General features: G+C 32.8%; 1 protein-coding gene across 3 annotated transcripts in view; it reads left to right on the top strand.

Moving 5' to 3' along the window:
- The window catches only part of LOC114939567 (semaphorin-1A), a 172,775-nt gene that overhangs the window by 144,555 nt on the left and 9,814 nt on the right, over positions 1 to 18,406 (top strand). For all 3 annotated transcript variants that reach the window (XM_029313910.2, XM_085481892.1, XM_085481865.1), the window contains exon 6: positions 15,261 to 15,348. In XM_029313910.2, coding sequence (XP_029169743.2) covers positions 15,261 to 15,348 — 88 coding nt within the window. The remainder of the gene's footprint in view (positions 1 to 15,260; positions 15,349 to 18,406) is intronic.

Genomic DNA, 18,406 nt, shown 5'->3' on the forward strand with positions numbered 1-18,406 from the left:
TAAGATCTTAATTTCTAATTAAAAAGTAGAAAACAACAAAAATTAAACAAATTAAAGTTTAAACAAAATCTTTCATATTTTTCAATGATTAAATTTAGAATTTAATTAGTTATAATATAATATTTCTATAAAATCTGAAATATATTTATCTGAAAAATTTCAGATATATACCTATACTCTTCATCATTGCCAAAATATTTTGATGCTATACGCATCAATTATTTCTCATTATTGCATGTTAAATCGAAAGTCAGAATTATATTGTATATGCTCTAAGCAGTGTGTTTGTTTTCGCGTCAAATGCACAAATAAATACAATTAACTGATTAATATAAAAATATTCCATTTTTGCGAAACGCGTGCGGTAACAATATAAGCAAGAGTTGTAAGCGGATAACTGTGATTTATTCGTGCGATTTCATCTATACAATTTTATCGAATCGGCTACTGCATGCGCGTTTAATTATGTATGCTATCGATCTACCGAATATTGGTCGTAGTATCAATCCAAATATTAAATATTTATGAACTAGTCGTTTGCGCGTGATGTGTGTGCGTGTAACTGTGTCGTGTACATTATTCAGCGAAGTATTCGAAGAAACGATCGATATTTATTAATTTGGAAACGGGCGTAACAAGCATTTCTCATTGTCACGCGTTAATTGCGCGTAATCGCGGGATCGCGAATACGAATCCGCGATCGATTCCGCGAAACCAAATCCATTGCGTCGCATTTATTTATGTGCGCGATCGAATTGTGGCGGATAGGCATTTACAAATATTGACCCGTCAAGTGCTATAGAAATATGAATTTGCATCTATTTGTAATTCATATGTAAATGACTTCTCTATCGAAACAAGATAATATTAGATTGATTTCATAACCGAGAATGAAATTACGAGTTAAATAAAGCCAAGCGCTTTGATGAAAATATTTTTTAAAATATATTTATTTTTTTTTTTTTTGTAAAATCGAATGTTAATACATTGAGTTGCGTGAATATATATTGAGTTGTAAGTTCAAATATTGTATAATTAAAAAGTTCTATATAATTATAATATTATATAGACGTGATATGTTCGATTTGCACGAGCGCATGTTTATGTAATTATTACTTGCAAATCAAGATACATATATAAAAAAATTATTTCTGAAAACTTATTATTATTATTAGATTTATTTTGCACGAACAAAATATTTCATACTATTTTATATTTAAATTTATTATTTGCAAATATTTCGATGTATATTGTTATTTTTATCCGACTTAACATTTGAAATTATTTCTTTTTCATTTTATATCAACGTTTTAAATAAATATAATAAATGGATACAATTGTTTAATAAATAAGTAATATCTGTTGACTGTATATGTAAAAAGTTTTGATGTAACAATTATTATATATATATTTTTTTTTACTTGAGAGAAAGAATAGAATTGTAAAAATTATTTACAAAATATTAAAGACGATATGAGATCTTATATATAGATTAATAAATTCATCGACTATAAATTATGACTTTTTTACTCTCTTTATAGATGTTATAAATAGCACATGCAGCAAAATACGTACTTCGTACATCTTTATAAAGTATTTGTAGCATCCCTTGTGGCTGCATCCCCTTTAAAATGCAAACGCGCTTATTAACTCTAAAAGAAGAACTGATTATTTTCTCACTACGTCTATTGCAGGCCGTTCGATGATTCTGTGTACCGATATAATTCGAGATTTATTCGCACGAACAAGTCGCGCTTTATTTTAAGCGATTACCGATATGTGTCACTTAATTAACTGTAGCCGAATATACATTGATCTCTGGTAATGTATCTCCGGATTTATGTATCGCTTCGAGAATTCGACGATGAGAAAATACTCATTACATCAGGTTTTCCTCGTTAGTGTACAACCGCCGTGATTGTGTTTTCTAAAAACAAACCAAAAAAAAAAAAAAAAGAAGAAGAAGAATGAATGGCAGCGCGCGGAATGGAAGTGCGCGGTCAATATTTATCGAGTCGGGAACAAATATGACTGTTTTTCATTGCGGCAAATTCGACGCTTACCAATGCGGCTTGTATAATCACAATTTATCCGTGCGGTTTCGATCGATGCATGCGGCCGTTCTAGTTGCGATGCGTTTGATTCAAGCACGCATACGTGATCAATTAACTAACGATGGAAACAAAATTTTACGAGCCGGTAGCTACGAGTGGTTTAATTTGTCGGATCTTTTTGTGCGTTAATAAGAATGACACTTTATAAACGCTTTTAAACCGACCGACCGAAAAGAAATGTTTTTTTTTTACTATATTTTGATAATAATTTAATTTTCTTGCATCGAGATTAATACGATTCTGCAATCTTGAGCAAATATTTAAACAGCACAGGTTATTTAAAACTTATATCTCGAAGATTACGTTATCTTTCAGATATAAATTTTCTGACGAAAACTTGGATAATAAATTTTTCTTCTATAAAAGTTTTATAATAGAGAAGCGAGGTTTATTATATACATATAACTCTCTTTCTAATTTAACATTATAAATATATTCACAGTCATGTCTCGCGAATTAGAAAGCTGTTAAAATCGATTTCTGAATAGAATAATTTATCGTTTAATAACAAAGTGTTCATTTTTTTAATGTTTTAATTAAAAATGATTTTCGTTTGAAAAATATTATTAAAAATATTATAAAATATTATTTATTTGCAAATTTTTTTGCAGTTTCGACTCTATAATTGAAAAGTTGTGCATTTGGGACACGTTGTAGGTATACATTGAAAAAGTTTGACAATGAATTTTTCAAGCGCTTTCGATTCACCGCAACATCTCCAGCTGCGAAATAATAAATGAGAATAAATCTAAATATAAATTGTAAAATAGTTTTACACTGAAAAAAATTTATTAGTTGATAACGAATGTTTGCGCGTGTAACTTTCATTTTGTTGTAAACTGTAGATCGCATGTAATTTCGGGTAATAAGGATCGCATAACCGGAGATAAGCGTCAGTCTGATACCCGGCGTATATTTGGTAGTAACTCCTGTGGAATTTCTAATAGACGAGAGAGTCTAGAATATAGTTAGATTATTATTGAATAGAGGAACTAATATTATTTAATCAAGCACACAAAATTAAGCGATGCCATTACACTTTTGCTTCAGCTAATAAAAGAGAAGAACGTCTAAATGATACGAAAACAATATTCTTTGATAAAGACCTACCTTTCATCTTGTTCTCGCGCAACATCCAGATCGTTTAGATTTACTTTTCGATATTGAAATGTCAACCTCATCCTTTCTTCTCCTCCATCATCAAGTCCCCTATCAATGATCTTTCGTGGCCGCTTATCATCACGGCTTGTCCGGCGATGATGATCGATTTCTCGCGTAGGTAAATTTCTGTAGGAACGACAGGGACGTATAGCAGGGAGTTACATAGATGGAGGATACATAGAAGCGAGAGTAAACGTCGCATGGAGGCAATAACGGCGTACCAAGCTGCCGCTCGGAGATGCCAGATATACAGGGACGTGAACAGCACGGTATTTTGGAGCGTGGCCAGGGTTAGCCGGCTATCGTAGTACCGTATCTAGTCTGACCCACCTACACTCTGTCCGAGGATCTCTCTTCCTCTCTCTTTCTCTCCCTCGGGACCGTAGCACATCGCATAAACCTATACGCACACTTTGCCTTGTCCCCGAATGTTGCGAACCTAGCCTGCGAACCACGCTAAATACTTTATCACGAAAGTATCCCTTGTTAATGGTACCGGTTGATCTTTCGGCTCCTTCCATTATCGGTCACTGGATCGTCCGGCATTACGTAACCGTGCGCGGAAACTCGTTATTTTCGTCTATTTTCTTCTTTTTTTTTTTACTTTTTTTTCATACAACTGTCCCATTGGCAAGTCCATTATTAAGCGCAATCGGATATCGCGAAAGTCTCCACTGTTTTATTACACGTAAGATGAACGACGTTGTATGCGCATGCAAAATTATACACACAAACCCGATTTATGTTCTTTAAAGGAAGATACGCCGTGAATGTGGAGCAAGGATTATTAATATAATAAGGTAATTATTAATATATATATATATTCGAGGGATTAATCTTACGATATATTAAGCGATGAGTATATACCGAAATTGAAATATCACAATATTTTAAGAGAAAATAAATTTTAAAAAGCTTCGCGAAGTTTTATTCACTTTGTAAATTTTTGGTTGGCAAGATCCGACGATAAAAAAAAAGTGTACATATGATATCGTTTGGCTTTGCTAAAATCATTGATTGCCATAATCCGCTTTATACCGTCAAACCATATCGCATGATCTGGGATTTTATTACACAAGTGGTAAATGGTGTACTTCAAATTAAAAAAAAAGTTATTCAACCGTGTTAGTTTTCGATTTGCTGTGTAAAGTGGGCAATTCGTCAAAATTGCTGGTCAAACATGGAACGTAAAATAACAATGTCTAAACAAATTTCTCTCGAACGTTCGCCTGCGTCATCTGTTGAAGCATTTCATAACAATTTAAATACTATAAACGTATAAACTAACAATCCCCACAAAAGAGGATTGTTAGTTTATTAAATTGTAACGAAATACACACATGTCAAATATTCAAATTTGTGTTATATTTCGTATACAATTTAGTAATTAATAACCGACGAGATTGAGCAAGATACATGCATTATATACATGTATAAATGATCTTATTTTAATCACTCTGATTATTGATTACCGATTGAAGATTGTTACGAGCAATTTAGTAAAAAAAGATTGAAAAGAAAAAACTTGATAGAGAGCTTGTAAAAGTAATTAAAATTGCCTTGTTTGAAAAAGGTATAGAGGGATTTTTATAAGAATCTTTATAATCTAAAATTTTCGAGAAAAATATGAAAAACATGAATTACGAGCGACGGTGTACAATATTACACAGCCGTTATACGAAAAGTAGCCACCTAATGAATATTGAGGCGCACGTAGTCTCTTTTTTTCAGATGGATGTTTGATAATTTCATGATCGATGATTTTCTCGTTAGCGTGACCGCGCTCGGGCGGACATACATGTATGTGGCTGATTAAAATGCATCGGCATGCCGCGCGTATTTGTCAATCCTCGTTGATCGCGGAATAACGATACCGGAAGGAGGGACGCACGCTCTCTGACCACTATTGTGATGTAGTGTCCACCGCAGATGTATTGGCATTTGTGTCTTGTCGCATTCGCTCCACCTCACGGTTTAGGTCGCAACAACCCGCGACCCTTGCGGATGCATGTGTAATTCGCGTCGAGATTACTCGTCGATCGTTCTCGCTCACGTGCCGGATATCTCACGATTCCAAGATACTATCCGGCCCGGTCGCAGTGTCGAATATTTCGCCGAATATTCCATTTCTCGCTTCGCCGCGCGCGGTAACAGTAGATTTTTCCTTCCCTTTTTTTTTTTTTTTTTTTATTAATTCCGACTCGGAATTTAAAACACAATTGAATGATCGCACTGCCGTTTCTGATATCACGATGATTGATGCGGGAACGTTTATATTTTAGGGATTATAAAACACCGCGATGTGCAATTTTGCGAAATTTTTATATTTTAAATTTGAATTCGCAAATAAATTGAACGTGACAATTGACAGAAATTCCTACACGCAAATAACTGTGTCAAATATTATTCAAAATTATACCGGTTTTCGTTTTATATGTGCGAGTCATTTATATAACGAATGTAACAAGAGCGCGACAAATCTGAATGGTTTTTTCATCGCACTTATAAATGCTGTAATATATTTTTCCGCTGTGAATTTAAAAGACAGAAAAAGATATGAAATTTGTAAGTTCTTTATTTATTCCCTGTGTCGAAATATATAAAAATGTCATACGCTTTCTCTCTCTCTCTCTCTTTCGCTTTGATAATTTATTTCATGCACCATTCTTCACGCAGTTTTCAGTGGGAAAACGTTGAATACATTGAAGGAGAATGGTAGAAATCATTGTGACGACTCGTAGGATTTATTTGTTGACGACCAAAATCCTTGATTACAGTAGTGAAGTTGTCGTCGGGAACGACGTCTCGAAATATCTCTTGATTGAGTTGCTCCGTACCAGGAGAAATCAACGTAATTGCATCTCTTCGAGGAGGGAAGGAAAATCTCGATAAGTTGAGAGATACCGCGTACTCGCATGAAAATCCGCGATAAATGGTCGACCTCTAGCGCAGACTGCAACTTACAACAAGTAAATCTTCAACATTTATCTAAGAAAGAGCGAGCGAGATGCTTCGGTTTATATGTGCATGCGCCTTCTCGCACGAGAGTAAATTAGGGAAGTTTGTATGTAATTACAAATTACAAATTAGAGAAGTTCGATCATTAAGGTAATTCTCGGATCTATCGTCATTTTTCTACTTTTCACGTACTTTCGAGCACAATTGCCCGAGATTCTCTCAAACTTCTCCGCAAGATCTCTCGAGCTGTCGAGTATCAACTTTCACATTTTGCGTTTATGTTTAATAACTATTTTACAAGATGGTAGCTGTGTGGCAACAATCAAATAGAATAAACTAATAAACTTGACAAAAAAATAAAATAAGAGCAATTCGTTATACGTAGGTTTATCTATGAAAAATAAAATAAAACATTTTGTTTGAAATATATCTTTCGAGCAATGCTGTTTAAAGTGCTAAGCCACTTCTGTTCCAATCTCATTAAACCAAGCTTGTTTCAGAAAATGCATTCTCGACAAGAGTGTTTCTCATCATGGCTTTAAGTAATCTTTAAGCGATGCTGTAACTGCTGTAAGAATTTTAATAACCATGTAAAATATAAGATTAAAGTTTCTTTGCAAATCTAACGAAGGAAAAACGTAAGAAATTATTTAATTTGCTTGATAATTTTTCATTCTTCCAAAGTCGAGCGATCTTAATTTATCCGAAAACAATGTACGTAGAAGCATAAAATTTGGATATAAATGGATTCACATGCGCCCTAAGTGGATAAATCTCAACCGTGAAATGTTGAAAATTTGATTCTTTATGGAAGACGATATTCCCGAAAGAAGATGTGCGCAAGATGATCCTCTATATCTCGTCGCCGAAGCTCCTATTTTTAAATTTCTTCAAATTTTGAATGCCATAGCGAAAGATAGTACGAGCAGTCGACATAAAGTCTACGCTCGTTCTGCGAAATAGAAAGAAGCAGAGCGGCGCGATAGTATAGTACGTAGGAAACGTCAGACGAGATTTAGCGATTTATGCCCCGACCACGCCTGCATTTCGTCTCTTCTATGAGAAGAGATCGCTAGACTCGAGCGAGGCGCGGACGGCGAAGAAAATCTGCTTCTCGTTCGAACGAAAACAGTCCCGACATGTAGAACGATATATATATATATATATATATATATATATATATATATATCGTTGGCTATTTGTGGTGCACGCGGACCTTTGGCGTAAATCTCATGCCGGAAAAACTTCCTCGCCATCTATCCCCTCTTCTCTCGCTCTCTTTCTCTCTTTGAATTCCTGCAACATTCAACTCATTTTATCGTGGTCTATCCATCTATCTATCTTTTACTTCCCACGAGAAATCCATTCGCGATTTCTTCGCTCTCTTTTCTTGCTTTCGCCTGTCCGGCTTTTAGCTTTTAGTCAGCCCTTTCAGTAGTTCGCTCGCGCACCAGAAGAGAGAAGCCGCGAGTCTACGATCGGTCCACTCTGCTCGTTACCGTCCCTTTTCTCTTTTCTCTCTTTTCTTACTCTACTCTTTACTTCTATTCGGAATCAAGGGCGTATACTTAAAACATGCGGTACGGATCCTTTTTTCTTTCGCGTCGCTTCCGCAATTATCCTCGAGACTCTTCAAGACTAACGCCTCTGTGTTTTCGTAATAATAAGTACTTTTCATTTCTGTTAAATATCAACGTCGTATACTTTTATGTTGGACATTTTATTTTCACAATAGATACTTTTATCAATCATTTTTACGATTAAATTTAACATATATGCTCCTTAGAGTACGTCACTTCGCGATTGATCAAAGGATCTGAATTCTTACCTGACTGACATACCCAGAGATATGTCTATCTTTTCTTATCTCCTCTGCTTCTTTTTGCTCCCAAGTCATGTGCGACCATTCAGACTTCTCTGCTATTTTCTAGCGCACTTCTATTGATTCTCCCTTCTTTTTCGCGAATTTATTTTTCTCTTTCGCTAAGCGTCTCTCAAAGTACCGACTTGTATTCTTTAACGAGAATATATTACAACTAGAAAAAGCTACTTTAAATTAAAGAGACAATCGATTCATATATTGATATTTCATTTTAAATACATTTATTTTAAATTTTCTTTCAATTGATTATTTTATTTTTATAAATATCTCTTCGAAACACAAATTTTGTTAAATATAAAAATTTAATAAAATTAACAGATTTGAATAACCTAAAGTTTTTTACCGTACTTTGAAAGCTATCGATGTTCTATTATTATTGTAGAAAAATCCACTTCAAGTTTGTCAAAAAATTCAAAGATAAATAGCAATGAGAAAAATCTATTATCGAATTTTATATGATAAAATATCGATTTCGCGGAGATATTGTCGTTTCACGATATTTGTAGAATTCGACTTACTGCACGCAATGTTGGAAAAATTCGCGTTGCATTCACCGATCGAATTATTACGAATACGTGCTGTAATGTTTGTTCGAGCTTCTGAAACAATTAAAAAAACAAAGTTAACGAAATATCAAATGTAGCCATTTTTTTAAATCTCGATTGTAATAAAATGTTTATACATAAATAAATGACTGCAGACGTGGATGTAGAATGGGAGATTAAACAATTTTCGTTTGAAGATGAGAAAAAAGCGAATTAATTCTAATGTGGGTACACTTTGATTAATAAAAATTCTTTCTTTATGAATTGAAATGGTTTGACAATGTATATATTGTTTATCGCGCAGAGCACGAAAGAAAATTCATAGTTAGGTTTCTTCGCAATTTTTATTGTTACAATCCAGTAAAGTATTGTAGATACAAGTTAATAACGCTCGCTAGATCACAGCGTGAACATAAATAATGAACATGTTTCCACTGTACCATTTAAACTATGATGCATTGTCGTCGTTCTTTCTCGACATATAATTTGGTATCTCTCGCGTGACTGCGATGTCTCTCAATACAATACTTTGGTTTATTATTAACAACCTGTGCAACTTGACGGCACGATTATGATATACGGCAACGTCGTCACTTTGATCTCTGACAATGAAACAATGCTGACACACTGCCAGAGATTGTCTCTCGTAGAACCGAGATTTCTCTTATCATTATAAATTAGCGGGCGACTTGCCTAGGATAAATGTTACAATAAAAAAAAATTAATGTACCGTGAAGGAAATAATAAAGAATTTCCCTTCATTATACGTACGTTGAAATTCGCGCGACGCAATTTTGCGCGTAAGAATTTTTCCTTATTCATCATCGGTGGTATTCATCACGCCGGTTTATCAAATAATAAACACGCGAAGGCAATTCAGCGTTTATTAATTTCTTATTGAATATTATTAACAATATTATTAATCGCGGAACATGCGAGGCAAACTGAAGCTCTCGTACTTTGATCGTCGCGGGAGCGATGCACGACGTACCTACCTGAATTTTCCTACTTGATGCGAATTATGCCGCAAGTGTATACACGTGCAGAGCTGAAACGCGAAATTATCTCAGGCAGCACTTCGCAATTCTGGTTTCACGTTGGAATCTACTATTTGCACAAAAGCAAGCCTCGTATCTAGCAAACACAAGATGCAGCAGTTGCTTGCTAGTTGTCTCGAAAGCGCATCGACTCCTCTTCCTCTCCACTGATCTTATTGATTTACAAATTTCAATGTTCAACTTAAAGCATCCTTATGCTCGTCTTCAAGAGACACGTGTGTATGTATTTTGACAATACAACTTCTATACGTCGTGTACAATTTTGCGCTTTGTTTTGAGTCAAAGATATTTTAGAAATGAGACTTTTCTTATTCTAATTGTAAAAAAGATGACTTTAAAGACCTCGATGTTTTATTAATGTCGAGTGATGTTTGAAAGAACGAAAAGAAAGAGTGAGAAGGAAAAACGCATTAGCGACTACAATAGATATTATTATACGCGATGTGTATAGGCTGTTTAAAAAATATTAATAAAATAATTTATATGAAATAAAATTGTTTATAATCATATTTGCCGAGTTTGTTCCTGATTAAAGTCATTTGCTCTTAAACTTGAAAACTTATTAAACAAAATTTGTGTTTCAATAAACAGGGAAATTCGCGTTTTTATCGAACCAATTTTATGCTGTATGTACAGTCATAATAACTTGATAAATTTAAAAAAAATGATAAATATAAATAATTTTTCTGATGAAAACAATGAGATATTTGATTTATTTAAATTTATATTTCTATCTATACACAGAATGCATGCAAAAATCAATGAAATATGCAAGGAAACAAATTCGAATAAATAAAGAAATAATGAACTATAATAAAAATAAATATGCAGGAGCTGAATTATCTTTTCGTTTGTTTATTCCGTGATTTATTTGCATTTATATTGATATATATATATATATATATATATATATATTAGACGTGCGTTTATCGCAATCGCGATAATCCGGATGATGTGGAACGGTGAACGGTAAATTGCCATGCAGGACCGCATGGCATTGTGTCGTGATCGTTGCGAAACAATGTCGGGGAGGAGGAAACGAGGATTGTGCAGTTTACACTTGAAAGTTTTCGAACTTTGCGCAAATTATATCGCGACAAGCCGAACGTGCGAAGATGAAACTCGCGCGCGGTTGTTCCCCGCGGTGTTTCGCAATTATAGCAATTTCTCACAAGATTTACAATGGAAAATCTTGCCGTAACGTCTAAACTCGCAAATGAATGTGGTAAATATTTACTAAACCACCGAAAATCCACTTTAGTACAATATAAAAGCTCTAATTTATTTTCTATATAATAGAGATCCAATAACATTATTTAATGGACCGAGATACTTTTAAAAAACTTTTAAAAAATTCTACGATAAAATTTATATTTAGAGATACTTGGAGGACGCTTTTATAATATAAAAATGTATCAAGATTGTGTTGAAATGATATATAATATATTTAATCAGATAATATATTTAAATTAAATATAATAAGAACGATTAAAGAATAATCAGTGTTTGTAGATGTCATTGTATTATTAATTATAAATTGATTAATTTATTATAACATTTATAAATCCATCTATCTTTATTAAAAACGAGTCATGTGTTTCTCTTTATATTTTTGTTTTTGTAATTTAGAGAGAACTGCAGAAAACAGATGGAAATATTTTTAATACTTTTTTATTTTTTTTTAACATTATTTTACGAAAATGAGGCGATAGTAGCAAGCATAAAAATTGTTTAAAAACGCTAAAACATAGGTAAATATGTATTGCACACACATATTTTTAAAAGAGATTAGAAAATATCGCCATTAATGTTAAAAGTGTTATGAATAAAATAATGGTTTACGTAACGTAAGTCTTTTAAGGACACAGAAGTTGAGCCGTAATTAAATTTCATTAAACAATGTAATTACATCTACTTACTCGCTGTCATAATTCCATCGAGCGAGATTAGAGCGCTTACATGCATGTTTACTATGTGCGGCGGAATAATTCTCTGAAATATTCGATAATAGTCTAGTGTTTAGTATCAAAAAACTATTTGCATTAGAAATTGATCAGTGTTGCAAATATCAGCGTATTATTAATCAATTATAAATTAATTATAATAATTATAAATCAATCTATTATAATTAAATGAAGTCCTGAAGAAGAATGCGTCTTTCTCTTTACATTTTTTGTAATTTAACAAAATATATGTCATTATTCAATCTTAATTCAACTATTTTCTAATCGCGAGATAAAAATTTTGAATATTTTTATTTCGATTAATTAAATCAGAAACATTGAGAGGAATAGTGCTTAATTCATAATAAAGTTTTCTTATCTGCTACACATCAGACTATTATCGTATTTTAAGTGCGAGCAGCCTTCTCGTTTCTCGCAGTGTCCTGCAATTGTTTTCTCGCAAAATTTATATGACAAAGCCACCAATTATTCGTAAACTTTGCAATTGTAAATGAGGACGTTGTTTGCACATTATAAAATATTTCATAAACACTGTAAAAATTTCCGACAGTTTTATTGGGACAAATATTTTTTGATTAAAATGTTATATAAATACTATCACATGAACACAAAGTTGAAATTCATTCAAAAGTCAAGTGTTTTAATCGATCAAATAAGATTGTGTAAAAATTTAATCGATCCTTTTGTTTTGCATCGATATAGACAATAATTTGATCGACAAATTGTTCGATCGTATATACGTGAATAAATATTAACATTTCTAAACTGACTTTTCATCTTATGTTGCTGGATACGAAAAAAACCAATTTAGAAAATAATATAAAATAAATCGAGAAAAGTGGATTAATTTAACAAATATTCGCCCCACTCTCTCCATTTGCCTGCGTTTCAATTTTGTTACGGTATTGCTTATTATATGTATCTGCGAATGAAAGTGGATGAAACGAGAGGATATGTGTAGCGGCTCGCAAGGCGAATAGAGAAAAGAAAGGGTCTAATTTTAAGATGGGGGAGAGAGAGAAACGAATAAAAGAAATATAAAGGATCTTGTATGAGATCCAGCCACCATGTCGGAATACCCTGGCTGGCGCGTTGCACTGCATCGAATAGTCGTTTGCATCGAATGGCCTTGCTGCATTCCAATTTCTTTACATGCATTGTTGCATGCACGAGTTGCGACACGCTGCTCGTATATATATTCGGGATATTACTGCGGCTGGCCACGGTGATCGTGCTTGTACCCGCTTGTGTCAAACTCTTTTAATTATCTTACCTCAGCGGATTGTTTCCCGATATTTTTCGACGACCGAGTTCGTTTGCGAGCGCGGTTTCCAATGAACGATTCGCAACAATGCCATTACACTTCAATGACGAGCAATCGTATCGCGAAACATATATGCAAGCGTGTAATAAAAACCGGTACACTAAATAGCTTAGCATTTTAATACTTCTCAAACGAGTCCGAGAACAATAATGATCCGTACGTCAAAGTTATTTCAAGAATATACAGATCATTTTTATTTCTATTTGACATTTTTATGAAGGGAAAAATTAGAAACAGATTGACAGATTTAAAGCAGATGTCGTATTCATCTTGCAGTTCTCTGCGCGATCAGTTTATTAAATTTGCTCTATATACGAACAGTTCGTAAAATCCGTAAGTTTCGTGCAATTCTAGTCACAGCACGACGAGAGACAAGTACGAACGACGAATACGAGATTTCCAGTTCTTTTTTTATTATATTTTTATATATATGTATATATCGATATGGTGCACGGAATACAGTTTGACGTTAATAACTCTATTACTATGTCGCTATATTATTCCATCTTTAGACTAAATATAATCGTACTTCTCAAATTGTTGCATATCTTTTGTATTGTTTATGAGATTTTGTATTTCACGAAGAGGATTGGATAATATTTCCATCGTAATATATCGATATTCATCACAAGCAAAAAAAAAGGGATGACATTTAAAATATATCTTACACAATCTCGATATAGCAATAAAAATTAAAGCATATATCACAAAAGAGAGGAATATCATTGCATCCTCAATAAATCGAGATATTTTTACTTTGATGAAAAGTATTGAGCTACACATGGAAACAATAAAATCGAAAAAAGCATTTTGTAACAACAAATCAATAAATAGACAAAGAGGTCATTCTGTGAGTCATTAGAATGTGTTTATATTGGCTGTGTCGTTATAACACAAATACGGATTATTATATTGATTTGTTGTATTATTAAAAATCTTTTTTTTTTTATCAAACGTATCTTTCTTCAAATAAATAAATTGCACAAATACATATATATTTGTAAATGAAATTTTGCAAATTTATATAGTTGTAATTAAATATTCAATTAGATGATTAACAAATAATTAAGAAATATCATGAAAATTATTAAAATTAGCAATCAATCGGCGCAATTACTATGTAGATATATGTATATAGCCACATTTATTTGCAACAAAATATTTGATAAAATATGTCATAGGCCGGCTCGCGTAATTGATTCGATATAATTATTTTAATATCACGTCGGCCGTTGTTTCAACAAATGGTCAAAAGTAAAATCCAGCTGGTAGAGCCAACAAATTATATTGTAATATTTCGATTGTCCATTAACGTAGTTAAAAAGATACGCACACGGTAATTGCGATTGGAATTAGTTAATAACTTGCTAATATCCTGAAACTATATTATTGCGTAGAATTATATACATTTCCCATTCACATACAAACGTGCAAATGCGAATACCTTGATAGAAAGCTATGTTGAACAAGACAAATCAATTAATGATGAATAGTTTCACGGACTATTCTCTGTTTTACATGTATATTTCTAAAAAGTAGATTAATATTAAACATTTGATTACGATATTAATATTTTATGATGATTTATTGCAACTTGATCTCAAATTATTACTCCCCATGTAGAATAAATTGAAGAATTGAAATGTTATTACTACTTCTTTGAAAATAAAACTAGGATTTCTTTTTTATGTAAATCGCTCCTTTTTTGATCGAGAATACGAAGAGAAAAGAGGTGATTGAAAAGTGAATATCTCACGAAATATTTCGTACTTTATATATGTATATATTCTGACATATTTTCACATAAAATGTGGATCAAAAGAGAGAAGGAGAGAAGCGAATGAAAGAGGACGCAATCTCGTGTGAGCAAGCTCATTTATCGTGGGCGACATATCCAAAACTATATCTGACACTCGCGGTAGAAATGCATCTAGTATATTGTTTTATTGTTTCGCAAACATGAATCTCACACGCCCAAGCAATATAATATTTTCAGATCGATATCAGTTTCAATTCCTGGTTTTCAACTGACTTTCAAATTATTAATTATCAAAACCGATAGAGAGCACCCACTTTATTATGTCTTTCGAATATCATTGTGCTTTAATCGTTATAAAGTAAGTAGCACATGTTTTAGCATAGAATCGCATTATCAAACGTTATATAGTATATATATATATATTATTTGATAAAAAATAGATGAAAAAATACAAAAAGTTTTGGTATAACGCAAAATTTGTGATTTATATTTCAGGATGGAGCCTATGTGAAGAACAGTGACATGGATGGTCTGGGGCTTTGTCCTTACGACCCACGACATAACAGCACGGCAGTTTTTGCCCGTAAGCTTCTTCATTTATTTATTACTAAATCAATATAATGCTCAACTTTCATCGTAATCGCGTACAAATCAAATGTTCTCAGATTTCTTACTTGTAGAAATTGTATTTTTCAAAACATTAAGAGTGTGCTCCGAAGAATATATAATTCAGACTAGTATCTTTGTAAATGTTCAACACAGAGGCGCTTATTGATTCATACAACATTTATTCTCGAGAGATCGTGATTGAACGTTGCAATGAATAGATTCTTGTGCGAACAAACGCGATTTCGGCTATCGGAGAGAGCGATAGTATTATCAAAACATTTTTGCGTGAGCGAAGAGTCCGTGTCGTTGTCTGTATATACATATATGTATATACAGGTTCGAAAAGCGTTGATCTGTGAAAAATATTTATCGAGGAAATTTTTATTACATTTTGAAACATATGCTGCGCACTACAGCAGATTTGACAGGCGACGCGTGGCTTTGACGACGCCAAGTGCTACTCGAGAGATTCGACCGCTCTACAATGAGTGGAGCTTGTGAGAACGAGAAGCGAATATCACGGGTCCTCGTACATTCCGCACAGAGGCGATTGAGAGATACACGCATGATTTATATCCTGTCCGACAAATGAATCCCGAATACTTATGCTTCAACAAATCATTCATTTTTCACCAAAAATGAACCTAATCTCCAACATGATTTCTCGTATTTGTTCTTCTAGTGTCGGTTTACTATTTTTAATACAATCATTGCTTATCGATATTATTTATGCTATCTAAATTATAAAAGGAAAAATTGTTTTTTTTTAATAATTTGTATGTATTAATCCTCAATTAAAATGATATGAATGCAAAAGAACTCGAAAAAATCTCTATCAAAAATATTTTAGAGATACACGCATGATTTATATCCTGTCCGGCACATGAATAACGAATATGCTTTAACAAATCATTCTCACACACAAATCATTCATTTTTCAGCACAAAAAAACCTAATCTCCAATATGATTTCTCGTATTTGTTCTTCTAATATTTGTTCACTACTTTTATTACAATTATTTTTTCAATAATTCGTATGTATTAATCCTCAACTAAATTGATATGAATTCAAAAGAACTCGAAAAAAAATCTCTATGAAAAATATTTTAGTTGATGTTTACTATAGAATAGCGTGCTTGTATTTTATTTTCATCTTTTTTTTTTCGTTTTAGATGTTTCTCTTCTAAATATTTGTTGTTCTAGAATTTTTTATCTTACAGTAAATAAACTCATGTTCAACACATTTGCTATTTTTAACGTAGAAAGGGAGATGGGTCCATGGGTAACCGCGTGCTCCAGTTACGCAATACGTTCTCATCGCTCCGTTAAGGGTTAAAGATGAATGTATTCTCTGCATGCGTTAAAGAGTCATTAAAGAAATGGCGCAATTATTTCTACGCGTTGTATACACGATGTGTTCCTCGAATTTAGTGTGAAATATCATTTCAAATCTCTCCTGCCATTATCACTGTAACCGTTAATTTCAGTTTTATTATCCTGGAAATAGGCACGCAGATTTAGATGACATAAACAGTAGAGAGAGATATTTCATTCCACATTTATGCGGCGTTATTGTTATATACTACCACGCACGCCCCATGTATGTTTCTCTACATAACGGTGATACGCACATTTGCTTTTTCTTCTCGGTAAAATGGAATTTTTTTTCTCAGCAAACAAGTACACGATGTGCACCGGTTCAATCTGTTTAATTAATTAGAGTGCGAGACTTATTAACCGTAATGGCTTTGAGTAAAATGACAAAAATTCTTTCCTGAATATCGAGTTTGGATGTAAATTGTAACAATATAATTACTTACGACAAGTTTATCGAAAAGGTCAACGAGAAGAGAATTATATTGGCCCCACAAATTTTCCCTATATTTATATACATACAATTACATCATTATTGTACAATTATATGATGAGAATAAGACAGACAGACAATAAAAGTAAAATATCACGATAATAATACTTACAGCTACAATTTAGATGAACAGCTCTCAAAACGTACAAATAACAAAGTTCGTCGCCGTAGACTCTACAATGCGATAGAAACGATGCGAAAGTTTGACGCAATTCAATGTGAAAACATACTTCGCGTAGTGTTTGCCCGAGAAACTTTTTATTTGCTTCTGTTGATGTTTAACATGCGCAGTTTCATATGTTGAGCGTTATAATTTGCTAATTACGAGACACGCGGCCGTGTCGTGTATTTGACAAAGTGCCACGGCGAATCAATACTCTGGCAAAGCAAACGATGTGTGGCTTTCAATGAAATCATTTTACAAACCCGTATAAGATATTTCTACATCGATATAAAGGGCTATACAAATCGAAATATCACCATTATTATCCATTTATAAATTAGCTAACAATAATTGAGATAAAAAAAGGAATGAAAATATTCACCAGATACTCCAAATTCTTGTATTTGTTTTTATATACGAATTGTTGAACCGAGAGCTCGATAATTTTTTTCAACAAAAATTTAATTAAATATAATTCTTTTAAAAGAATTTAAAATTGCATTTTAAAATAAAAAGATTTGAAATATATTAATAAGACTCGAACGTATCTACGGTAACATTAATAACAGCAATATCGGTAATAAAAATAAGTGGCAGTGCATATTGATGTTATTATCTATTCTCAAGAGTAAGAAAAATCTTTGCAAAAAATTGCCCAACCTTTAATATGATTTTTTGACCAAAATCTGTCAAATAACGCAATCAAAAGTCTAACGAATTTTACATCAATACAACGTCAATATAAGCTTGCGATTTGAAATGGTCGCAATAAAATCGGTTACCGCATTCCCTAGATACCTCGATATTCTCGATTTATCAAAAGTGACAGTTTTTTTTTATTCTTGTTATCGTTCTCTTTCGTATCCAATTATATCCGTGTGTACACCTGCATATATACATAGCGATTTTGTCCGCGATCATGTGATTAAAACAAATATCATAAATATAAAAGTTACAATTATTATATTAATTGGCAATTAATTTTTGTTTCGTATTAACTATT

Source organism: Nylanderia fulva, unplaced genomic scaffold, assembly GCF_048542155.1.
Source record: "Nylanderia fulva isolate GAGA-0341 unplaced genomic scaffold, ASM4854215v1 Scaffold1, whole genome shotgun sequence".
NCBI classification, from domain to species: Eukaryota; Metazoa; Arthropoda; class Insecta; order Hymenoptera; family Formicidae; genus Nylanderia; species Nylanderia fulva.